This window comes from Corvus moneduloides, chromosome 5, assembly GCF_009650955.1.
Source record: "Corvus moneduloides isolate bCorMon1 chromosome 5, bCorMon1.pri, whole genome shotgun sequence".
In the NCBI taxonomy this organism is placed as follows: Eukaryota; Metazoa; Chordata; class Aves; order Passeriformes; family Corvidae; genus Corvus; species Corvus moneduloides.
This window is the reverse complement of record NC_045480.1, coordinates 28,484,524-28,510,570: the sequence shown is the minus strand read 5'-3', so window position 1 is coordinate 28,510,570 and position 26,047 is coordinate 28,484,524. Positions and strand designations below refer to the sequence as shown.

Here is a 26,047-nt window from a genome sequence, read left to right as displayed (position 1 = left end):
ATGTAATTTCCATTACAAGAACAAAAGCAGACTGAGTTAGGTTGGCTTTAGTCTATCTTAGGTAAATTCAAGGGTTATGGTATTCATGTTAGCTTCATGCCTCTTATTAGTTTTTAACTTGAAAATGTGTTCTACGTACCTAACCTACTATTGAGGTCAGCTTAATTGTCTATACTTGGTGAATTCCTTTTTCTTCCTTCTCGTAAGCAATACTGTGCTTGCTGATCTATAGCCAGTGTCCCAGATTTTTGAACATCTGATGGCCATGGCTGTCAGTTCTGCCACATTTGGAAACTTAGTCAGCTCAGCCTCCCCTAGCTGAGATTTTTCTATATCTTAAAATAAAATCTGTTCTAAACTTTCATTCCCTTTATACATTCCACCTTTAACCCCAGAGGTCATACCTTTGCCATCCATATTTTTAAGACAAGTGCGGCTATCATCATCATCAAAGTGAGAGAATCTCATTCAGACAAATCTCAAGTGTCATTGAATCTACTGAAAACAAGTAGTTTCTGGTTGGAGAAAAAAACCCATCAGTCCGTAACATCGATATGTTAAGACTGAAAACAGTTGGTTTTGGAGATGACCAGAGACTTCCCAGCACCACAGGCAAACTAGCATTCTAGCAGGTAAAAAAGGTAACTGGGAAGGAGGAATGGGGGACCAGCATCTCCTGGGTTCTGGGCATCATTACCCCAAGTCCAAAATCACCCAGTAGGAGCGAGCTCCTCAGGGCTCTCTTGACAAAGTGGGCAGATACCTCCAAAACTGTAATTGAACCAAAGATGAGGACATAGAACCAGAGAATCATTTAAGTTGGAAAAGACTTTTGAGATCAAGTCCAACTGTTAACCCAGCACTGCCAAGGCCACGACTAAACCACGTCCCTAACTGGTACATTTACATGTCTTTTAGATCCCTCCAGGGATGGTGACTCCACCACTGCCCAGGGAAGCCTGTTCCAATGCTTAACCACCCTTTCAGTGAAGAACGTTTTCCTTATAGCCAATTTATACCTCCTCTCGGGCACCTTGAGGCCATTTTCTCATGCTATTGCTTGTTTCTTGGAGAAGAGACCAACCCCTCCCCCCAGAGCACTGATCAAGATACAAAACCAAACTTGTCCCAGTACTGAGCCCTGGGGAACCCCACTAGGGACTGGCTGCCAAGTGGATGTCACTCCATTCACCACCACTCTCTGGGCCCGGCCACGCAGACAGTTTTTCACCCAAGGAACAGTGCACCTGTCCAAGCCATGAGCAGCAGTGTCACCAGAACAATGCTGTGGGAAACAGTGTCAAAGGCTTTACTAAAGACTAGGCAGACCAGATCCACAGTCTTTCCCTTATCCACTGGCAATTGCCACATTGTTATGCCATGAAGCAGAATTCAGATTTCATGTTGAACTGAAGGGAAATCCCAACGAGCACTTGACTGTTAATTAGTGATTTATTTAGACAGCTGAAAACTGGTTTTGCGCTGCAGAAGTCATTGCATTAAATACATTTCATAAAAATGCTAAAATTCTTGCCTTTGCCAAAAGAAAAAATCTTAAATAAATCTTGCTTATTTAAAATTATTTTTGTTTTGGAAAGACTAGTCTTTGGGATGAACTCTAGTACCTTCAGCTGCTCCTCATAGGACTTACGTTCCAGGCCCTTCACCAGCTCTGCTGTCCTTCTCTGGACTTGCTCCAACACCTCAATGTGCTTCTTGTACTGAGGGGCCCAGAACTGGACATAGGACTTGAGGTGTGGCCTTACCAGTGCCGAGTACAGGGGGAAAGTCACTGCCCTGGTCCTGCTGGCCACACTATTGCTGACAGTCTAGCCCTGTTCAGCTCATCTTAACTAACTTTTGAGACCAAGCTGCAAATGCAGCTTTGTGACCACTCGTAACTAAAAAAAAATTACTCAAAACCAACTTCTGCCCACCACCGCATTGCACAAACAAGGATTAGTGTCTGTTTTACTGCAGTGATGCTGAGTACTTTTCCATTTAAAAAGATCTCTGCCAGAACTATCTCACCAAAGCCCCAAAAGTCTACTAAACAACAAAGAATAACTAAAACAAAAGAAACCCAAGTTGGTTCTGAGCATTACTTCTTATCCAGGGTTGAAGGAACTCAAATATAATCATCTAAGATTCAAAAACCATTCCAGAATTTTAAATATGGCTTGATATTTCCTTTTTTGGTTGGGTTTTTTTTTCCTCTAGAAGAAAAGATATTTAAGAGTTTCTTGGTAGAATGAATAGTTTTCAGGAATATTATGCTTTTCTTTTTTTAAGTATGACTCTTATTTGCCTAATCTAATCTTTCTCCAATTCATTTTATTTTGCCTTTGCTAAACATATCTTTGCAAAAAGTTACAATAGCTGGGTAACTGGCATATCCTTCAAAGAAAAAGAGGATATACAGCCAGAAAGCCATTACTTCTCTTAGAATACAACTACGTCCTTTGAGTTGACTACTTTTTCTTGGGATAGATGCCAAGGACCTGTAAAAATGGGGCTTGGCTCCAGATTTCCAGTATGTAGGTATTAATTTTTAGGTCCACTGCCTGTTCCCTTAGCCTGAGTTGGTCTTGCTTTACTTTGTTTATACTGCTGTTGATTTCTGAAGACCTTAAATCAGAATCATTGTGCTTAATTTACCTACAGTGGGGTCAAATACAACTGAAACCACTGTTTTATTGTCATCTCATGTCCAATTGGGTTACACATTATACAAGGAATTGCTTGGAAAAACATCCAATCAATACCTTAAAAAGCATAAGAAAGGAATTACTTCTAGCTCACTGTACTGAAGGCACAGTGCTTTGCAGGTACCTTTCTGAATGAGAACAACCAACTTCCATTAACCAGCAGTGCAATATTGCTCTACAGCAGAAAAGGAAACGACAGTCCCTGAAGTCTTTCCTAGAATGGCCCACATGAACTGTGCAATGGCAAAGCTTTGTTATTTTAAAATATCATTTATCTGACCCTACAAGCGGGAGAAAAAAAAATATTTTTTGAGCGTGCTATTTTAATAGAGTGGTGGTGGAGCTGTGTGTTATCTAATCTTGAAAATGTCTTTTTTTCCTCTCTTACATAACTATCACATCCTGATGGTAACAGAGTGAAAAACTTGAAAATTCAGGGTATTTTTCTTGTTTAGTTAAATACGCCAAAGGTGAAATAATACACCAAAACCAAAGCTCAAAGAATCAACAGTAGTTCAAAGATACAAGAATGTCAACACTGGGTAATACCAAGGTCCAACTAGGCTCAGGACTATTTCCAAGAAGGATAAAAAATAATGTCTAGAGAATAAGGACGAGGTGAATATATAGTCTAGATTTATTGCAAATAATCTCCCAGATTCCAGACATTTCTACAACTGGTGGGAGCAATATAAAATGTCAGGCTCCCTACCCCTCTATTCATCCATCCTACTCCAAATCCCTTCTTTCACTGTTTCAGTTTTGAAGAGAAAGATGATGGGAAAAACCTCAACTCTTCTGCTCCAAGACCCTAAGGCTGGCAAAGCCATGAGTATTTTGTTCCTTTACACTGGAAATTATGAAAAATGGCTGACTGCATTGATTGCACTCATGACTGCTTGAATCATTAGTATAAACATTAATGTATGAACTTTTATAGGAATCATTGGAAGTGGGAATAGTGGAAACAAGTTTTCATATCTACTGTTTCAAATTGTTCCATCGGAGGACAGCCTTACTATCCTAATTCCAATCCCACAAGCCCCTGGGCTTTGTCGTGTTTTATTTTATTTCTGTATTTCCATGAGTATTCTAATCTGAAGTGCAAAATAAACTACTGCTCTCTTTAACAGTACTTCTTTCAAAGTTTTACTTGTGTCCAAATTGGCTAAGTCCAATACTTTGTGAGGGGTCAGCTCATGCTTGACACGACCACACCAGAATCCTTAATCCATTAAAACCATTCATAATAAACCAAAGCAATTTACAACATCCCACGATGAATCAAGCTCACACTACAGATTTTACTTTGATCCTTAGACTGTCATTTCTTAGCTCACTCAATTTTTAATTAATTACTGTAACAGACTATCTTTCCTATCCATGTTTAAAATATACCCATGGTCCTGTCACACTTCAATTACCATAACATCGTTTTTCTTTGACTTTAGGAACTTGAAAGACACTGTGGAGGCAAAGGATGCAGCTTAGAGTTGTTGATTTCACAGAAAACACCTGGACATAAATCCAGATGTAGCTGGTTCTTTCCAGTCATGCCATCCGTGCCCATAGCTCTCTTAATAACCTTTAGCATCACACTCCAGGCTGCCATACACGGAATACAGCTGAGGATAAATATAGCTTTGTTCCTTTCGTAAGGCCATTTATTAATTTTCCTGATGTGCAAGCTTTGCTTGGAAGGTTTTAAAGGTACTGCTACATTTATCTGAAACGTCTAGATTTACGACAGCCTTCTAACATAAGGAAAAAAAAAAAGGCATTGTAACAATGACAAATACATAGCACTTATGCAATAGGCTTCAAGCTTTCATTAGAGGCTGGCATACACCTGGAAAGCCTAAGCATGTCTCCACTGTGACTACTTTAGGCAAAACAGATCAGGTGCTTGCTCGCAGAGCTCGCCTGTGTTCAGAGCGGCGGGGAGCGCGGCTCGCTGCCCGCTGGGCTGTGACGGCACGGCGGGCGCGCAGCGAGCGCGTCCGACCCGTCCTGCGAGGGCTGGGAACACTCGGGAAGAGAAGGGGGGAAACAAACCCTAAGGACAAAGAGCTTTTCCTTAACCTTGTAACTTTTATCTTATTGTGTCCTCCATTAAAAGATTAATACAGAAGGAAAAGGGGCCAGCCGAAGCGGCCCAAGACAAGTGCGGGTAGCAGCCGCAAGGGAAGGCGGCAGGCACCCGTCGAGTGATGCCTCCGGGACCACGGCAGCTACAGATCCCCGTTCCCCGCTGGAGAACCCTCTCCCCGCGCCGGCGGCTCCATCCCTCTATCTCTGCCTCCCCACCAGCCCTGCTAACGCCCGACCCTCACCACGGCAGCCGCTCCCAGGAGTCAACCCGGAGCCCGTAGGGCTGTCCCTCTTCCCCGACCAGCCACCCTCGGCCCGGCCGGGGCGCTTCCCCGTCCCCAGCGCCGGGCAGGCTGCGGGGGGTTCCGGGGGACCGACGCCCCTCTGGCCGGGCGTTCCCGCACGGGCCCGCCCCGTCCCGCCCCATGCCCCCCACGTGACGCCGCGCCGTTGGCGGCGCGAGCGTGGAGCGGTGTTTTGTAACCTCCCCCCGCCTCCTCCCGCCCCCCGCCCGCGCCAAGCCCGGAGCCGATCCCGGCGTCCGGAGCGGGAGCGCCACACCCCCTTCGCCGCAGCCGCGCAGCCGATGGCAGCGTCCTCTCCCGCCGGCGCCGTGGGCTCGGAGCTGCCGCCGGAGCCAGGCGGCAGTGGGGGCCCTGGTGAGGGGGCGGACGAAGAGCGGGAGCTGCTGCTGGCGCGGCTGGTGCCCGCAAGCCGACTGAAGGAAGCGGTGGGCGCGTCCCTGGCGTCGCTGTGCCTCGGCCCCCTCGGCGGAGCCCAGCGCCTCGGGACCCTCGTGGACTGCCTGGTGCTGAACTACCGCCTGCGGCAGGGGCCGGGCCGGGCCCGGGAGCGCGGGGCCGAGGGGCCGCTGCGCTGCTGCGGCTGCAGGAGGTTCCTGGGCGAGCCGGTGACCGTCCCGTGCGGGCACACCTACTGCCGCCGCTGCCTCCGCAGGGAGCTGCGGGCCCGCTGCCGCCGCTGCCGGGACTGGCTGCTGCCGGCGGGGGGCACCAGCACGGCCGCGGCCCCGCTGCGCACCAGCGTCGTCCTCAACCGGCTGGCGGAGAAGTGGTTCCCGGGCGAGTGCGAGAGGGCGAGGGCCGGGACCCGGCTGGAGGAGCTCCTGGCCCAGGGCCGCTTCCGAGAGGCGCTGGGCGCCGTCAACCAGGCTGTGCGAGCAGGTAAGGCTGGGGGGAGCGCGCTCCCTTCCTCCGCCCGTGCCGCCCGCCGGAGCCGCGCGGTCCCCGCCGCTGCCGCCCGTGTCCCAGCGGGACCGGGACGGGCTAGTAAGCCAGGACGGCGGGCTCGGGGGACTGGGGGTGTGGTGGAGTAGGTGGATGTGTCCTTATCTCCTGGTGCGGAACCGTCAGCGACCGACACGGGCTGGTGAAGAGCGTCCGAAGTTTTCTCGAGTTTGAAGGGATTCGAGGAACCGCTCCATTGGGAGAGCGGAGTGGAGGGGACGTGCAGCTGCCCGGCCCTTGGTCGCGCGCCCAGCCTGGGAGTGGGGCACACTTGCTTCTGCTTACTTCAGAGGTGTGGGGGAGCGTCCCACACGGGCTCCGTCGTGTCTCCCCCAGCACGCTTCTGTGGGACTTGTTTACGGAGGAGTTTGTGGGCTCTGCTTCGTTTTGTGTTTGGTAATCGCAGTGCGCGGGCAAAGAGAAATTACGTTGGCGTATTTAACCTTGTTTCCTGAGAGAGAGACCTATTTTCAGTCTTAAGTGTCACCAAGACAATTCCCAGCACGCCGGGCCCAGTTGCATAAGCAGACAGGCACGGAGGGGGACAGGTTGTGTAATGGCAGTGACATCATAGGTGGGTGTGGTTGGAGTTTTATATAGTGTTGGACAGGGTGCAAAGAGGGGAGGTAGAGGCACGCTTTTAGGCTATCCTGTATCCGTCGCAATATGTGTGTCTGGCTGATGCCATGGCCTCTTACGATACACTCAGTTTTTCAAAGTTTACTCTTTGTAGAGGGAGTCAAATTTGTATGATTGATATACCTAAATGGATCCAATGACAGATTCCTTTGTTGTTTTAATTTGACTATGGATTTTAACACCTGGTGGCATGGGAGGTTCTGTTATGGTTTATACCAGGATTTTTTTTTTCTGTTCAGTAATTTAGGAATTAATATTTTTGCAGATTAAGTGTATTACGTTTATACAATTGTCTTCAGTGGAGGAAAAAATCCAAAAGCTTGTATAAGTCTAATCCTTCCAATCTGTTCTGGGGAGATACATTAGGTCTAGTTCCAGAATAAACTGTTCTCAATGTAGGTGGGATTAAATCAAAGATCTATTTTACATGCTTTTTGGCAACCTAATTTTAAGGGGTTCAGTTTTAGCTATCAATTCTACTTTATTTTCCACTTTATTTTCAAAGTGTAGGATATAGGATGGATTTTAGATCTTGAAACTATAAGATGCAGACTTCTTCCTGTAGTACGGCATTGACTCATACAGGTCACAAAGAAATCTCAGTAGCTTTCAGGGTATAACTGATGAATCCAGTACTGATCACAAATGTTTACAGGGCTCCTGTTTCATGTTTCAAGACTGCTTTGAAAGAATAAGAGTAAATTAATTACACAGTTTTTGTTAATCTTTCTTTTATGGATTTAGGGATATTATTTAGATATTTATTGGGAAATAATTTTGGTTCTTTTTTATGTGAATCTACATCTTCCATTTTGGCTTCAAAATGGGTTTAAAATTCGAGAATACTTACCAGCTGTGATGCTTATTCAAAATTTGATTATTCAAATGCAGTACATGTGCTAGAACTAAGTGCTCGAAGCTCAGTTTAAGGTTCCTTGTACAGTTCTTTCCTGTGTTGCCAGTCCTGAGAATTATCAACATGCCACATGTTCTGGTAAAGATACTGAAGAACTTAATGAGTCAGAGTGCAGATGTACATTAAATGTGAATTTATAGCTGTGGATTCACAACTACGAATTGAAGGTGATTCCAGGCCACTAGATAACGAATCAAGAGCTGCCGGTATACTTGCCATCTTCCTCCAGAACATGGATTTTGAAGACACTTAGAGATGGAAAAGCTGTAGCATAAGAAATGTATTAATGTTTAAAATCATTCATGTTCTGCTTCAGCACTTCCTTACTGCTGCTTCATCTGTTTCTTTTTAATGCACATAGTTTAAAAGTTGTGATAAACATACATCTGATGTCCTAAATAAGGCATTGATGCTCTCAAGTGGCATCTTTTCATAACTTTCCTACATTTCTGAAACATTTGAAAGACTCATATTTGCCATGGTGCAAAAGTGACTTTGAAAAACCATAAGGAATGTTAACATTCTTATAGTTAATATATTCATTGCAGGAATTGAATAGTTTAGTTAAAGGATGTCTGTTGATTTAAAATACGAGTGCAGCTTGCCTTTAGTCAAGTGTCCTGAAACACACCACTGATGGGTTGAGTTTGGTCTGAATCTCACTCATTCCTGCTGGAGTGGGCCTCAGGAGAGCTGTTGAGCAATCAGTCTCCTGTTTAAAGCAGAACAAATACTGAGATCTGAGCAGTTTGCTTAAGGGTTTGTACAGCTTGTTCATGAAAACCTACAGGCTGAAGATTCCACAGCCTCTCTGGACAACCCGCTTAAAGGTCAATTATCCTCACAGTGAAAAATCTTCTCCTTACTTCAAGTCTTGACTGCCCTTGTTTTAGTTTATAATCATTGTCTTTCTAGGTTTTTCACTGTGTACTTCAGTAAACAGTCTTCCAGGCAACCCACTTTTGAATTCTGAAAAGCTGTTGTGTTCTCCCAATGCCTTCAGGAATTGTTTTCTGCTAAACAAGCCCAGTTCTCTCTCGGCACCTTCTTATGGGTTGTGTGTTCCAACTCTGGTTATTAGGGTGACCCTGTAGTTCTGTGTTAATAAATACTGTGTCCTAAAGTATTTCTACATAGTGTTTTTGGTGTGCATGTCTTTTATTTTGAAGAATTTGGTATAGTAAGAACCATGGAAAAAGCATGCAGGATCAGATCAGAGGTAGTCAATTTATTGGTATGTTTATACTGACAGTAAGAGGAGATGCTTTGGAAGTAATATACAACTCAAGAATACGTATTGAATGGGATTTTGTGTGTACACCTTTGTATACTTTCTTACTAATGTAATAATAAAACTGATACACACAGCTCTATGCTGCAAGTACTTGGTGCCTTTTTTTATTAAAATCATTTGTCATTGAGATGTTAGAAGTGAGTGATATATGTATTTACAATATATTATTGCTGAAATTGAAACTTCAAGAACAAATTGTGTTTCTGCTCTCTTTAGTCTTTGGTCCAAAGATGCAGAATTAGCTTGCATCCTGTCTTTAGCTGAGAAACATTAAAATATATACTGAAACATTGCAGATTTGTTTTTTTCATGGTAACAAAGCCTAGAAATAGAATTGTGGTCTAAAAAATTGGATATATAAATTTAGAAACAGAATTGTTTAGGCTGGAAAAGAGCTCTCAGATCATTAAGTCCAACCATTAGTCCAGCACTGCTGAGTCTATCACTAGACCATGTCCTTAATATCTACATATCTTTTAAATCCCTCCAGGGATGGTGATTCCACCACTGCTCTGGACAGTCTGTTCCCATGCTTGACAACCCTTTTGGTGAAAAACTTTTTCCTGATACCCATACTAAACCTCCCTTGACACCATTTCCTCTAATTTTGTTGCTTATTACGTGGGAGAAGAGACAGCCAACCCCCACCTGTCTACAACCTCCTTTCAGGCAGTGGTAGAGAGTGATAAGGTCCCCCTTGAGACTTTTTTTTCTCCAGGCTAAACTCACCCTCGTCAAACTTGTGCTCCAAACCCTTCACCAGCTCCATTGCCCTTCCCTGGACTCCCTCAAGCACCTCAATGTCTTGTCGTGAGGGGCCCAAAACTGGACATAGTATTCAAGGCATGGCCTCACCAGTGCAAAGTACAGGGGGGATGATCATTGTCCTGGTCCTCCTGGCTGCACTACTGCTGATCCAGGCCAGGATGTCTTTGGCCTTGTTGGCCACCTGGGCACACACTGGCTCATGTTCAGCTGCTGTTGACCAGCATTCCCAAGTCTTCTGCCACTGGGCAGCTTTCCAGACACTTTTCCCCCAGCCTGTAGCACTGCAGGGGGTTGCTGTGACCAAAGTGCAGTTCCCGCGCTTGGCCTTGCTCGACCTCATACCGGTAGCCTTGGCCCATTGATCCCCCTGCAGAGGCTTCCTGCCTTCCAGAAAATCAATACTCCCACCCAACTTGCTGTCATTTGTGAACTTAAGTGCACTCAATGCCCTTGTCCAGATCATGCATGAAGATATTAAAAGCATTGGCTCTAATACTTAGCCTTGAGGGACACCACCAGTAATCATCTACCTTTGGTCTTCCGAATATTCAGATCTGGTTTGTTATATCTATTGATCATTCAGTGACAGTGTTTGTATGTTCAGCAGCAGAGTTGGGGTCTCAGCTAAACTTTTTGTACTAGTTCAGTTCTAATCATGCATTTCTCTTGGAAGAAAAACGTGGATAAAATGTCTGCCTGCTGTAGACTTGAACTCACATTTTTATCTTTAAACTACCCCTCATTTTCCCCCCTAGGAAAAAAGGCTCAGAGTTCCTCAGGTCATGTTCTGCACTTGAAAGTCTGAAAAAGATGAGCTTCCTCTGATTCTTTACAAATAGGCAGCTTATCAGAGAACAAAGACGTGCACTTACTGCTGCCTCTGCACAAAGGAGTCTGGTTTGCTGCTAACTCTGTTGGACACCAAAGAGTCAAATACAACATGAAAAACTATCTGAAGAGTTTAATCTGAGCTCCCACCTTGCTAGGCTATAGCAGTCACAAAACACAGCCACAGGAAATCAGGCTTCAGAGTTGTTCTGCTTGCAGAATTAGTGTTTGACTCAGACAAAGAGAGTTTCCCAGACTTCAGTTAAAACAAACATTTTATTGTATCGAATATGAAAATGAAGCAAACCAGCTTTGGTAATACTTATATTTGAGGGGAAACTGTCAACTCAAAGACAAATCAGGAAGACACTTTAGTTTCAGCTAAACGAATTATTCCCTGATTTTCGTAAGCCTTTCTTTTCCATTATGATCTTTTTACATGTAACATTGTGAATCTAAATACAAAGCAGTGTGTTGCAATCTGTGGGAACATTGGCCAGGTTGCCTTGTAACTGTAGAACAGGCTAATGCTGGAAATTTATGAGAATTTATACTAGACATTTAGAATAAAATAAGAATATTAAATTGAAATGATAGCTTTCCAAGAATGCCTTTTTGGAAAAAATATTTGATTTTAGTACTGTTTACAGTAGATGAACCTTTGACTAGTTTATCTCATTCAGTGAAAACCAGGTATATTTTTAAAAACAAGTAAGAGCAAAACAGTGTTCTGGCATTTTTTTCCAAGCAGCAACTGTAATTAGTTGTGTTACAAAACTGTAGTTTTAGTGGCATGGGGATGAGTGTCCTTCCTATTTAAATAGGCTGCTGTACTGGAAGAGCAAAATGCTTTATGTTAGACATGAGAACTCATCCTTACTGAACACTTTCTGCTTTTTTCCCCGCTGTAGAAGTTCCACTACTACAGCTCCTTACAACAGGGCTGCCAGCTGGTGCTAAAGGCTTTCTGGAATTGACTGACTGTTTTTATCACATAGTGATAAAGCGTGGTTCTGGTAGCTCCCAGATGTATGCCACTGTGAAGTGTCATCTACAGTCATAGTCAGAAGGGGCAGGCACTGTAAAAACAAATTGCAGTCTGCACAAAAACTTGGGTGTTTGAAAGCATTTGCAATACTTAGACTTTTAATACAAGTGTGGTGAATTCCCAGGTTTCTGTGGTTTTGATTGGATGTACTATAAAGTTTACTTAGTCCTCAATTTTTGTGCTCCAGCAGTAGTGAGCAGTGCTTTGTGAGCCTCTCTGTTCAATAGTTGAAAATAAACTTTCTTGTTGCTGCAAGATACATTCGGATCCAAAATTCTTTCCTTAACTTACAAGACATGAACCAGCAATTACTGCCATTTTTTTGATCTAAACAATAGGGAGTGAGAGAGAAGCTACTCCAGTAATTTTGGAAGGATTGTACAAAAAATTGTGATTATGACATATCACTTTGAAAGCAAATCTAATTAAAAATTACTAAATTCTGATTTTTAAAATATTTTACCTAATTTCTGTCTGCAGATTCCAGTGACTTGATGCTAAGAATTTACAGAGCTGAGTCATATGTTGGCCTCCAAGAATATAAAACAGCCATAGAAGATCTAAATTTTGTTATTTCTAAAATGCCAAATTGGCCAGAGGTAAGTTGGTATGAGCGCATCATTTTTCAGTATTGTGTTTGTCTGTAAAATTAATAAATTCCAAATTATACTTGCATCAATTTAAAAATCTAAGTCAGCTACTTTAAATGTTATTTTTTAAAACATGCAAAATGCTAAAAGTTATCTTTGAAATAGTTAACTTGTATGAGACAGTCTGCTGATGAGTATGGCAGGTTAGAGCTGGTTGACAAATATAATGAAAGTTGCAATAGTTCATGGTGATGTAACCTGTAACAGCTGGGGTTTGGGGCTTGTTTTGTTTAGTTGTTAATTTTTGTTAATGGAGGGGCACTTTGCTGTTTTAGCTTGGAAAGTTTATCTTCAAAAAGCCCAAATAAACTCAGTGGGAACTGAGCTTTGCAAATAGTACGAGTAGCTGGGGAGTCTGTGGTCTTCAGAATTCTACATGTTGTAGCACTGTCTAAACTCTGAACACAGCAGGAGCAGCAAGATCTTGTCACACAAAGGGAGATAACTGTAGTTTTCTTGGTTTCTCCTGTGTTCAGCAATTCTATGGCTACTGCAAATTCAAAAAGCCTCCTGCTTTTCACCTCTCAGTGTTGTTAGTACTGTCTACTTTTTTCTGTATGTTTGGAAAGAAGCATCACTTTATTTAACTGAGCTTGGTTTGATGGATGGACTCCTGTAACAATCCCTACCTCTGTAGGAAAATAAACTGTCTGTGAGAGGAGGATTAGCAAACTTCCCTTCTTCAGAATTCATCTTAAAGGAAACTGCCCAAATCATCAGAGGATCCGTGTCCTCATCTCGCAGTCTTGTTGAACAGGTGCTACTGTTCGCACTGTCAGTCGTTCTGTAGACACTGCACTGTGGGGTTTGGTGGAGTCTTTTTTCGGGATTTTTCTTTCTGTTTATTTGTTTTTTAAGTTTAGTTTTTGGCCCATTATCCAAATTCCTATATACAAATAGATACTGTTGATTTAACTTTTTTTTGACAACTGTTGGTTTATCTAACTAATTATTTCTATTACTGCCACTGCAACTTTTAAAAGTTGAGATAAGGTCTCAGTTCCAATGTCATCTACTTTCACGTAAGTTCAGCATAATCCAGTAGTCTTTCCTCCCTCTTTTTCTTTCAAGGAAAGCAATACACAGATTTTTTTTTTTTTTCCAAACTGGTGTTTAGTGTTCGAGCATAAAATTTAGTTGGAAGAAGCAATTAATTCTGAGTGGCATTGTTTTGTTTTAAGAATACAGGTTGAGAGGTATGTAAGGGATGAACAGTTGTGTGGGTCATTTTTTTGTAGTCACCTCTCTCCTGCAGGCTGGAACCGTAAGGCTTTTAACAAAGGAGAGGGCAAAAAAAGTATTCTGTAAGCTGTTGTGTGAGGTTATGTAATAATTTGCATTTCCTGACCCTCTTCTTCCTGTCCCTCTTCTTCCTCTCTAAAGGCTCACAGAAGAAGGAAATTAAGGGCTGTGAATGCAGCACTAGTGAGGGTTTTAGTCCTTTATATAAGACAAAACAAGTTAACTGGAAGAAGACTAACACCAGCCTATCCCAGGACTCTTTTCAAGCACTGTAGTGGATGTATGTTAGACAAGGGATATGGATCACGCACACTGTACACAGTTCCAATTTGTTAGAGCTATATTCTTTCTGTCATGGTGGGTTCTAATTCTAGCGCTGTTGCAATGCTTGTAAGATCAATACTGCAGTTCTACATATTCTCTACAAATGTCTTCATGGTATCTGTTTCTCAGGTCTACTTCCGGAAAGGAAAAGTGCTGCAAGACTCTGGCTTTGTAGGTGATGCCTTACAACTGTTTCTACAGTGCTTAGCCCTTGATGAGGACTTTCTTCCAGCCAAGCTAGAAGTAGAAAAGGTAATTTTATTTATGATACTAGATTCCTATCTCTGACTTGATTCCTTTATGAAACCCCCATTATGATAGACTTGAGTATCTAAAAATCTTTATTACATACAGAGAATGTTCAGGTGGCAGATTCCTTTTAGGATATTTCTTAAATCATACTACATTGAAGAGTTAGTCCCAATGTACACATTTTACATACAAGTTTAAAAGTGCATGTGCTTTTGAAGTTACTAAATGAATATGTAGAAAACTGGAAAACAGGCAGCAAGTGAAATTTTCCAAGTTGAAACCCTCTGCGCCCAGAGCACAACAGTTTTTTCTATGATAATAAAAATTTACATTGAAAAAACTGCATAACACTGGATTGATAATGTCAAACTCTGTTTGACTTGCAGTAGAAAAGATTTTTTAGCAATCGAGGTATGTAGGTTTCTAGTTGTTCTCAACTCTACCATCACACTTACTGCTTGAATAAAGATCTATTCATGAGAAAAACTTCATGTAGATTACCTTCTTAGTTTTTGATATGGTGTTGTATAACAAAGGTATGTGTAGATCCTTTTTTGTCATTATTAACATTGAGCTGTTTTTTCTAGATACTGTGTGATGTTTTGTCACCAGAGAAGCTAGGTGAAAGTCTGAAGGAATCTGCTTGGAATTCACCCCATATTAGAAATAAACCTCTTATGCTTGGTTCTGAGGTGACTGCATCTTACTGCAATTTACAGCTTTGTCCTCAGCAGGTAACAAAAACTCTGCAATAACTTCGCTCTTTGACTGATGTGTAAACATTAGATGTACTGATACCCTGATTTGTCACACTTACTTTCCAGTGTAAATACTGATTTTATGTAATTAGCTAAGTTGGAGGGAAAGAATAGTGGTTTGGGAGTAGTTTCTTTTCATTTGTAGTGTTAAAACTCCTCATTCTAGTGAACTAGAATGAGTAATAAATACAGTATTAGAAGGTACTGAAGTTTCGTATTAAGGACTTCAAAATAAAGAGAAATACAAGTTTTCTTCTTTTTTTGAAGCTGATGAAATACAATTCTTGTTTTGTTTGAAGCAGATGAAGATTTTTGAATTGTTAATGCTAAGCAAATTTGAGTACTGTCTTGACTTAGAAATTTCTCTAGTTAACTAATGGGTACCCACTAACTGGATATCAGTATGGCTTATATATCTTTGCATAGTCACATCTTACATACTTAGATTTGTGTTATTCTTAGAATACAGTTCAGTTCATCTTACTATTACAGAGTTTAGGAGGATCAGATGTACTGGAGCCCGTGAGTGGAGGCTTAAATCGTGCACAGTCTGCCCATGCTCTTAACTCAACAAAAGACCTTGCCAAGGAAGATGGCTTAAAGAGAGTGTCTTCTGAACCCCTTCTCTCTGGCCAAGGAAAAGGTGCTTTGTTAAAAAGAAAGCTTTCCTTTTCAGAACAGGATACAGTTGTATGTGAAGATGGAAGAAACAAACATAAAAAGCAAGGAGGTAAACAGTCACTTACTTCGAAATTAAAAGTATTTAGTGCCTTGTGCCTTTCTTTGAAGTATTTTGTTCTGCTTTTCCTTAGAAAGTACAAAAAGGGACATGACACTGGCTTTTGGAACAATTCCAGGGGATTTGATTGATGCATCAGATTTTGAGTGCTCTCTATGTATGAGGTAAGATTTTGTCCTTAATTCAATATTTGTTACAGATGCTTGGCCGTATATCTGTTACATGTATAAATTGAGGTACTTGTAAGTTGTTATGAGTTCTGATACCAGTCAATAATTTGCAGCTTTTCTCTATCCCTGCACTTAAATGTGTATTTAAATGTTACTTGCTGTAGTACTATATACTATTGGACTATTTTAATCAAGTTGCCTTTTTAGTTAAACTTGGCAGTTTTAACTGGTAAACGTAAAAGGACAGGATCTTTTTTGATTAAGTGTTCGGGGTTCTTCAGTCAATAAAAATTATTTTGGGAAGGCTAATGCTTAGAAGTATAGCCTGCGAACCTTGTATTTGTCTGGGAGACACAGATGCTTCAGAATGTTAGTCTACTTAAATGTAGCTGATGATGTATTTGAAAACTCTTACTGAACCATCTAGATTTTCAGAATAAATACCATAAAATATATGGTGTATACTCAACTATTCATAGTTATGTTATTAAAATGTAATACTGCTGTTAAAACAACCCAGTTTCTCAAAGAGTCACCTAATTTTGTGTATTCTGAGTCTCCTATGGAGGGAGACCAAAGTCTTTGTATGTTGGGGTAAATGTTCAGTTACTTAGAGTTTTGGAATGTGTCCAGCTTAATCAGAAAAGCAGAATAAGGAGACTTGGGATTAATTGTTTCTTTGTTATAGTATAGCTAGTCTTAAAAAATCAAGAGGTTAATCACTGACATTTTTAGAAAAACACACACTGGCGATGACATCTAACTTCTAATAATTTTGTTTCAGGCTATTCTTTGAGCCAGTAACAACCCCTTGTGGACATACTTTTTGCAAAGGTTGTTTGGAACGGTGTTTAGATCATGCTCCACAGTGTCCACTCTGTAAGGAGAGCTTGAAAGAGGTATTGTTTCTCAGTAAAGCTCACAAATACAAATACTGTATAATTTTAAGGCTGTTTCACTTGGAGCCAACATTTTGGATTTGCTTGGGCTATGGATTACTGTTAGAATGGAAAAACTTGGGACAAATTTTGTCAATACCTCAGGGTCTTAGAGATTTTGTGTTTCTTTGGCCGTTTACTGGTGTAAATAAATCGTGCATATTTGTAAACTTTGGTAACTATTCAGTTTTTAACTGTGATTTCTCTACACTTTTCTTATTTGTATGGCTGTATATCATAGGAAGTCAGTTCTGTCTCTGGTAAGCATAGAAATACAAACTGAGTTAGACATTCAAGTTGTCAGAAACTAAGAACTTACACAGAGAATCTAATTTTCAAATATTAGAGTATCTTTAGGTTTTAAGTAATGAAACAAAAACTTCTGAGCTGTACGTTTTTATGAGTTTTATGTCACATTTCATAGATCATTTTTTTTTTAAAGTTGCATTTTCTCAAGCTATTTGTTAAAATACATGAAAAGAAATACTAATATATTTTTTAATTGTTTACAGTACCTTGCAAGCAGAAAATACAGTATCACAGAACTGCTGGAGGAATTAATAATGAAATATTTGTCTGATGAATTATTTGAGAGAAAAAGAATTCATGCTGAAGAAACTGCTGAACACTCCAAGTAAGCTTCCTGTCTTGAAAAACTTGAGAAATTAGTATGGAAATCCTTTTTAGAAATGTTTTATTATTTTTATAGTCATTAATCATTGTATATTATGGGTGCAAGAAGGAGAATGAAGCTTGTCCAGGTCCCTCTGGATATCGTCCCATCCTTCAGTTGTGTCAACCACACCACTCAGCTTGGGGTCATCAGCAAATTTGCTGAGGGTGCAGTCGATGCCTTTGTCAATGTCATTGGTGAAGACATTAAACAGTGCTGGTCCCAGTATGGACCCCTGAGGGACACCACTCATCACTGAGACTGAGCTCTTCACCACTACCCTCTGGGTGCAACCATCCAACCCTTTGTTATCATCTGACAGCCCACCCATCAAATCCATCTCTCTCCAATTTAGAGAGGATGTTGAGGGGGGAGCTCTTTACAGAATTCCAGATAAATGACATCTGTAGCCCTTCCTTTGGCCACTGATGAAGCTCTGAGTAACCTGGTCTAGTGAAAGGTGTCCCTGCCCATGGCAGAGGGGCTGGAACCAGATGATGTGTAAAGTCCCTTCCAGCCTAGGCTGTTCTATGGTTCTATGAAACATGTTTCCCCTTCCATTCGTCTTTCTGCATGCACTGTCATGGAGCTTTGGTTTTAGCTTTGCTGCTGTTAATGAAATTGTCTTCAGTTCACTGCAGAGTCTCAGAGACTTGAATTTCTTGCAAAGCAATTCATGATAGACATTAATCATATACAGATAGATGTAATAAAAAACCCTGGGATTTTTTGTAAACATGTTGTTTATCTCAGTTCTTCAGATACATAGAGCATAATGTATTGTAGATATGAATGTTGGAAAACTATTTTAAACTACATCTCATGCAACTTATTTAATGGAATTTTTTATAGTCTGAAAGGTATTAAAATTAAATACCCAGTAATGTTTTAATGATAACATGTTTGTATCTACTATCAACTATACATACTTGATAAAACAGAATGAAAAAAAAAACTTTGTTTTTCAGTTACGCCTGCTGAGGCATAGTGCAAGGTGCAAATTATACCCTGGGTTGCATCTTGTGATCTGGAGTTCCTCCTTGAAAATAATCTAAATGGTGACCTAGCTACTATGTAGTTACTACTACATCTTTTTAGTTACAGGAAAACTGCGTCTCTGAGGGCTTAATTGCTTTTATAGCTCAGACTAAAGCAAAAATGAAAAAGTAGCTGATACCCCTGTCCCCAAAACAGAGCCAGTCATTCACTGACTGGATATTCACTACCTAGAAAACTGTGAGTCTTACTGTCCAGTATGTATGCAAATCAATAAATAGGTATTCAGCCACTGTTATCGGTATGTGGGTTTATCATTCATTGAAGTTGCTACAACGTATTTTGACTTTGAAAAGAGTGCTTTAGGACATCAAACATAGCAGACATACTGAAAAAAATGTATTGTCTTGGCATGGCTCAATGTTTAGATGTTGAAGGCATATATTTCTTTTTATGTTCCCTTGAAGCTTGACCAAGAATGTTCCAATGTTCGTTTGCACTATGGCATATCCTACTGTGCCTTGTCCTCTACATGTATTTGAGCCAAGATACCGACTCATGATTCGCAGGAGTATGGAAACTGGAACTAAACAGTTTGGGATGTGCATAAGTGATTCTCAAAATGGGTAGGTTTGCAACCTAATTCTAACCTTCCATCTCTTATGGCATTTTTAATTACAAAAAGCGTCTTTTCAGAAGTGTATAATTGCATTACTGACAAGGTCTCTTTTCTAGTTTTGCAGATTATGGTTGCATGCTGCAAATTAGGAACGTTCATTTTCTACCTGATGGACGGTCTGTTGTTGATACAATTGGTGGAAAGAGATTTAGAGTTTTACGGAGAGGGATGAAAGATGGTTATTGCACTGCAGACATTGAATATTTGGAAGATGTTAAGGTATCCAGAATGCTGTCTAAATACTTAGTGGTATTAATATACCAAGATTTTTGCTTGACTTGTTCTGGAAAGCTCTTTCAAATTTTTAGGTCCCTAGAAGCTAGCTTAATTTTTTTATTACTATAAAACAAATAAGAAAACTATAGTTTTTGTTTCAACAATAGTTTGAAGCTGTAACTTTAAAAATACCACAAGACCTCTTTACCATTCAGTCATGAGCAGTCAAGGTTAAGGAGAATGCAAGAAATGTATCTAAATATAGTTGAAATTGAGTGATTTTTTATTTTAGCTTAAACACCTTAATTGTTTCTTTATCACTAATCATGCTTTCTTAATTTTCATCCTACAGGTTGCTGATGAAGAAGAGCTAAAGAAATTGAGAGAGCTTCACAATTTTGTTTACAGTCAGGCCTGCAGTTGGTTCCAAAACTTAAGAAACAAATTTCGCACTCAAATTCTTCAGCACTTCGGACCAATGCCTGACAGGGAGGAAAATATACAGGTGAGATATAATTTAATATTAATTATTAGATGCTTATTTCTAAAAATAAAAACCCTATTAATAACTGGAAATATTAAAGAACAACTCCCACTTTTTTCTCCAGCTTCAAAGGTAATAAGGCTTGCACCTTGTTTCTCTTAAAATGAGCAACAAAAAGCAATTCTGTCACTGATCAGCAGTTTCTGCAGGAAAAGATGATATGCTGATGTGGTAATAAAACTAGTAAACTGAAAACACTTTAAGTTCCAGTAACAGTTAAACTGTTAGTTTGTATAACACTTCTAGAATTCAAAGTGAAAAAGCCCTCTATTTTCTCCCCTGTGAAAGTCAGGAAAGAAACTGAAACTCCCACATGCAGGCAGTGCCCTTTGGCAAAGAGATCATCACAAATAACACTTTCCTCCTTTCTGAGCTAATGCCATAAACTGCTGCAGCTGCTAGGATTTGACAAATGTTTCTTAAGAAAGCTGCAGCAATCTATATTGATGATTATTATAAACAATTAGTGAAGGTGAGATCCTGAGGGAGTGGAGGCTGTAGGAAAGTAACACTTAAAAATACATAAAAATTGGTTTTCAAAGCAGAGTTATATGTGAATTGGGATCTTAGGGGAGCTTGTCCCTCACCCATCTGCCACATACTTTTATGAGACTATCATAACCTGTCTGGGGGGACTGTAGATGCTGTAGAGGCCAGTGCATGAAGACAGAAGTGATTTTAGGACAATTTAATAAAAGTAGATTTAAAACAGCATACTAGGAAAGAGGAATACATGTGCAAAACCAGAGTAATTAGCAGGGCAGCAATACTTCAGGTATGTACCTGAGATTTGTAATAGGACACAAATGTGTCAGCTATGTGATAGAGCTGCAAGTGAAGAAATGTCATCCTGGAGGGTACCACTACCACCAGTATTTTAGCAAATCATTTGAGGTACTTAATATTCTCTGCAGCGGTAGGACCTCTACTGAGGAGTATTAAGTCCAGTTCAAGGCCTGACATCTAATGGTTGCTGTTGGTAATTAAAGTACAGGAATAAAATTACAGAATATGTTTTAACAGCTTAGAAGAAACTTAGGAAGTAGCCCTGCTCTGTCTAGAAGGTCATGAGAAAGGGAGCAGAATTGGGAGGTGACAGAAAAGTCCATCAAATAAAGGTAATTATAATGAAAACATTAGGCTTTGAGAATATTCAAGCCTTAGGAACAGCACGAGAAGTATTAGATATGATTTTTATCAGGGAGGTTTGTTACAGGGTGACTGTCCTGTACTTAGCCATCTTTTCCCAAGGAACCTATGAGCTTCCTATGTTGTCTTAAAAATAATTGCTTTATAAAGCTTAGTTTAAGTGTACTTTGACTTCTCAGTTGAGGAGAAGAGATCCTTTCAGCACTCTTCTAATCTCATAGATCTGGGATTCTCTGGTTACTATCTAAAGTAGTTACTTTAAAGTAGTCTTGGTCATCAATGACTTTGTCTTTTGATGTCTTCATGGTAGTCAATTATACAACATTGGTTATGGGTAACCAGCTTATGTTTTAATTTTAGGCAATGCCCAATGGTCCTGCTTGGTGTTGGTGGCTTCTAGCTGTTCTCCCAGTAGACCCCAGATACCAGCTGTCAGTTCTCTCCATGATGTCTTTAAAAGACCGTCTGATAAAAATCCAACATATACTCACATATTTTTCTAGAGACCAGTCCAAGTGACTAACCGCCTGGGTCTTCCTGAAAAGTTATTCTGTTCTGGTTGTAGTAGCAGCTGGAATTTTTGCTGCCTTTGCACATCTAGCACTGGTTTGAGAAGTGTAATGGAGCTGTTTTTTCTCTCCACCCTCCTGGCTTCCTGAACCACATGGTTCATTGAATGCACACTTTCTTCAACTACGAGAGAAGACCACTGACAATTGCACAAAGTCAATCCAGCTAGATATGTTTTTCACGTTATCTACATTAAAATTTGCACTATGTAGAAAAGAACCTTTTTGAGACTTGATCATTTTAGCAATTGACTTTTCTAAGCTGTGGAAGTGCAGGACCTTAAGGCTGACAGTCCAAGTTTACAACATTGAGGAGGTAATAAAGGTTTTACATATATTTGCCTCATACAACTGTTCTTTTGCTGTTTGCACAAATATTTGAAATATAGTATTGAATGTCACAGTTGGATGTTACTACTCTTGTTTAACTATCTTGACCATGAATATGGCACAGATTTTTTTAAGTTATCTTGTAAATGTATGCATCACAAAACAGGTGACATGAACTGTATGCTGAACTGAGAGCCAACTTTAAGGAACAAATGCAGAAAAAAAAAGGTACTTCTGTCTAAAACTACTTAAACTGTGAATATGGTTTACATACCAAGGCCTGTACAAGTTAGGGGAAACTGAAATCTAAATGCTAGTACCAGTTACATTTCTACTGGGCTTTTCAGGCTGTTCTTCCAGAGCACACACTTAGTTTGTAGAGCTTAGAAGAAGAAATCTTACAGTGTGCGTGCGCGTGTCTGTTGGGGATTGTGCATCCAGGATTCAAAAGCTTAAAGTTTTATTTGACCCTTTTAAGTTGGTGCAAATGTGAGTTCTATGCCTTATTCATATCAATAGTAGAGCACACTGCAGTGGCAGGGTTAGCATCATGCTGCCAATAGGTACTTTTTGTAATTAAAGGTTCGCATATTTGTGAATATGTCTGATACTGGCTTTCTTGTATGTAAATCATTTGTAAAATATTTCTTAAATCTTGCTTTTGCTAATATATTTAATTTTCAATAAAAGCTTAAAGTTTGTAATATTTTTAACTTCGTCAGAAACTAAAAATCACTTTCCTTTTCTGTGTGCTTCTATTTTGGGATCTTAAGTAAACCAGAAGCTGCTGTTTAACCTACATTAAGGTTGTGAGCACTTCATGATGTAACTGTTATGTACATAATCTGTTTCTGATTGTAGTACCTGTCCCAGACTGACTGTTGGTCACACAAGTTTTTTCCTGGTGTCCTGCTTTTCTTTCAACTAAGTTTAAATCAGATATGAGGTTTGCATTTTGCAAAACTTAGAAGTTGTAGGAAACTGTGCTTGCAGAGCAGTGAGGTATTTCACTGACTTGCTAGTCAGATGCTCTGGCCTCGTTCTCTTCTGGAGTTCAAGGCTGGAGATATTACAGGCAGCCTGAAATCTGCTGGATCGTCTTGTGATGTCAGTTTCTATCTAGGGTAAATTTCCCCTTTAGGGGATGAATAAAATCCTGGATGAATATTTGGAAAGCTTTATTTGCATAATAAAAGAAGAAAGGGAATCCTCTATTTTTCTACTTCCATATGCTATAACCTTAGAAATGTAATCTTTGTATCACCATGATCTTCTTAAGAATGGAGGTGGCAGGATATTTTTAACTTGGCAGTTAAAAGTCCCTATAGCCAGGCTTGAAATACCCAAATAAACTAGCGGTAATTTTTTTTTTCTTCTTGCCAATAGCTTGAGTTTGAAATTGAGTATTCCCTACTGTGCTGAAAGATGTGGCTTTTAAGTGTCTTTATATGCTCCCATGACTTTTTAATACAGTAAAAATGCAAGTATCAATTGGGTTGCACTGTCCTGTCCTTAAAGGAGTTTTACTTCTGGAATGTATAAACTATATAAGGCAAAACTTTATTGAAAAAAAACAACAACAATATGAAAAGCAAAGTTACTGTGTTTAACAAATGCTGCATTAAGGTTGATTATAAGTACTACTCTTCAGTAACCATTCCACGGATGTGATTATTCTAGGTGCTCTTGGGAATGATAGAAAATGGAGAATGGGGATGAAAGATTTTTAAGAGGTTTCTCATATTGGAATTTTTTTAGTGAATATTTTGTGTACCAGATTTTGTTGCTTTGTGCAGTTACAGTGGGGCAGAACAACAAACTCAACTGAATGTTTGCAAAACCCTTTCAGTAAATAGGTTGGAGAGAGTACCATGCTGTACTTTGTACATTGTATTTTGAATTTGGGGAGTTCTTTCTTATTCTTACAGTTATTTTTTAAATTTTCTTCCCCTCCCCTTCCCCATCACACAGCACGGCTTCTTTAGCTATCGAACAATTGGCCAAGGACAAAGTTTGATCACCTTACATTATTACAGTAAGGTTCAAAATCAATGTAATTAAGCCTGAATGAAATGCAAGGGATCTAGATGAGCGAAAGGGAAAAGAGGACTTCCTTTTTAGGCACTCAATTCCTTTGTAGGCACTCACTTCCTTTGTAGGCAAGGTACAACACCATTAATGATTAGTCTTGCCTGATGATGAGCAGCAGTCAACAGAATAGTCAACGTTTCATTTGCTGTCAGATTTAAGGGAGTCTCCTTTGCTGGGCAGCACTCCTGGACCAGCCAACAAGAGCTACTCTCAAGTGTTGTTGGGGCACCTTATGTATGATATTGTGCCTTCTTTGTTCAGTCATAAGATTGACAAGTTGATGTAGAAATGTTCTTTATGTAAGCATGAGAACAAAACTAGATGTGTCTCAAAGGATTAGTGATCTTTAAATAGCTATACAGTGAATCAGATGTGCGTGTATGTTAATATGAGAGAGCTCATAAACTTCCAGCATGGTGGGATAGAGTCACCATACTCAGAAATATCTGCCTGGAAGTGATGTGTGTTTTTCAAACCTTTCTGGCAAGGACCTCTTCCCAGTTTTGTTAAATTATGGCCAGAGATCTCACTGAAATTCTTAATTTATGATTAATATTCACCTCTAGCCTTTTACTGCTACCAAACATCATTTCTTGTAACAGCTTGCTGCACTGGATGAGCACTGACAAATGTTAGGTTTAGAAACTTCAGCTTTCTCGGTATGAAATGGCAACTTCATGTTTCTCCATCTAACTTGATTTTTCTTTTGGCAATTGGCAAATATTTGTCACATTCATTCTAGTAAATCGTTTCTTTGTGGGCCTTTTACTGGCCCTAAGTTTCTTTAAGGAAAATGTGCAAAGATGACTGTAAGATATGTTGATGGGAGAGAAACTTGAAGTGATATTAGAACATTCATAGAAGGATGTTTGTTCTGAACCCCATGAAAGATGAGGCCAGATTCAAACACTGCTAAATGCTTACAGAACTTGTGTCATCTTTTTGGTTTTTTAAGTGATCTAACCCATTCCTTTGAGCTCTGCATCAGTATGTGTGGGGTGGGCTAAATACCTGCTAGATACTCAAATTGTGCTTTAGGCTCACTTGCATAAATGACAAATGAGACAGGGTAGAGTTACCTGGCACAGCTGAGTCCTGGAAAACAGCATGGGGGAGCCCCACAGTACCAGGCTCTGCTCACTTGACATTGAGGCAAGGACAGTTCCCAGAATGGTTGTCTTTTGAGTACTCTGAGGAGGAGTAGACAAACCATATCTCCCTGGCCTGCACCTCACCAAGGCTGAGATGTTTTTTCAATACTGACTTTGACTGTAAAAACCTGGATATCTACAACTGGATTCATAATGGGAAGAAGGTTTTCCAGAAACTACTTCTGTTTAAGGAAGATAGTATCCATGGTATCATGCTGAAATCTGTCTATTATCCTTTCATTTATGTGCTTTTCTGCAATTAAAAAAGCCAAAAAACCTAAAGCTGTAAAGTTTAATCATAGGATTTAAGATATTCTAAGGCCTTTACCAAAACAAAACAGTCCACTGAGTCTTGATTTTTGTGAAGTTATGCTTTCCTCTATGCTCATGACTGCAACTGCTTTTACGAGCAAAGACCAATAGCAGAATTACAGTGTGGATAAAAAAAAAAATTGCACTCTGGATAGTTAAATTGGAGTCAGAAATGCCTATGAGGATGTGACAGGCTCTCTAGGAAAAAATGTTTTGAGTGTTAAAAAGAAAGCAGTTGGTAAAGAAGTCTACAATTCCAGTGGAGGGGTTTGGTTTTGTTTGGTAAGTAAGTTGGAAAGATGTCCTATATTGGAAATAACTTTTAAAGCATTTTGAATATGGACCTGTACTAGCTATGAAACTGGCCATTTAGATGTTTAGTGTTAGAAAAGGGAAGTGATGTAACGAGAAACTGGAGGCTGTGCCATATTTAGACAAATACAGTCACTTTCCAATCCAAACAAATTCTCTGGAGCTTGGCATCTTAATTATATTATCTATTTGAGTGTGTTTTTGGTTCCTTGTGCTCAAGAGCTTTCTGGTCTGTCAGCTCAGAATGTTTTTATCAGCATAAAGAGCTATAGGAGGGGCTTGGCAAAGTGGGCTACTAGCTTCTCCCTGGCAGTGCTGTAAGGGGAGGGGCAATGTTTCTTTCTTTCCTTGGTTTTTTCCTTCTTTTTCATGTTTCCCTTCTTGCATCAGACCTCACTCAGTTACAACTGAGG

At 40.1% G+C, this 26,047-nt stretch overlaps 2 protein-coding genes across 2 annotated transcripts in view; one reads left to right on the top strand and one right to left on the bottom strand.

Moving 5' to 3' along the window:
- TRMT9B (tRNA methyltransferase 9B (putative)) overlaps window positions 1-5,168 on the bottom strand; it is a 119,099-nt gene extending 113,931 nt beyond the window's left edge. Inside the window, exon 1 of the mRNA XM_032108867.1 lies at window positions 5,042-5,168. The gene's annotated coding sequence lies outside the window, so the exon portion shown is untranslated. The remainder of the gene's footprint in view (window positions 1-5,041) is intronic.
- A 154-nt stretch (window positions 5,169-5,322) lies between these two features.
- Window positions 5,323-25,292, top strand: LONRF1 (LON peptidase N-terminal domain and ring finger 1). Its single transcript, XM_032108295.1, has 12 exons — window positions 5,323-5,983; window positions 12,020-12,138; window positions 13,885-14,007; window positions 14,595-14,741; window positions 15,258-15,495; window positions 15,578-15,668; window positions 16,459-16,573; window positions 17,125-17,246; window positions 18,749-18,907; window positions 19,017-19,179; window positions 19,529-19,681; window positions 21,230-25,292. The coding sequence occupies exons 1-12, from the start codon at window positions 5,386-5,388 to the stop codon at window positions 21,386-21,388; spliced, it is 2,187 nt and encodes a 728-aa protein (XP_031964186.1). The 5' UTR covers window positions 5,323-5,385; the 3' UTR covers window positions 21,389-25,292.
- The last annotated feature ends 755 nt before the right edge of the window (window positions 25,293-26,047 follow it).

Coding starts and splice junctions, on each gene's coding strand:
- LONRF1 (XM_032108295.1), top strand. CDS start 5,386: ATGGCAGCGTCCTCTCCCGCCGGCGCCGTGGGCTCGGAGCTGCCGCCG. Junction 15,669..16,458: donor GAGTGCTCTCTATGTATGAG/GTAAGATTTTGT, acceptor ATTTTGTTTCAG/GCTATTCTTTGAGCCAGTAA. Junction 17,247..18,748: donor GAAACTGCTGAACACTCCAA/GTAAGCTTCCTG, acceptor GTTCCCTTGAAG/CTTGACCAAGAATGTTCCAA.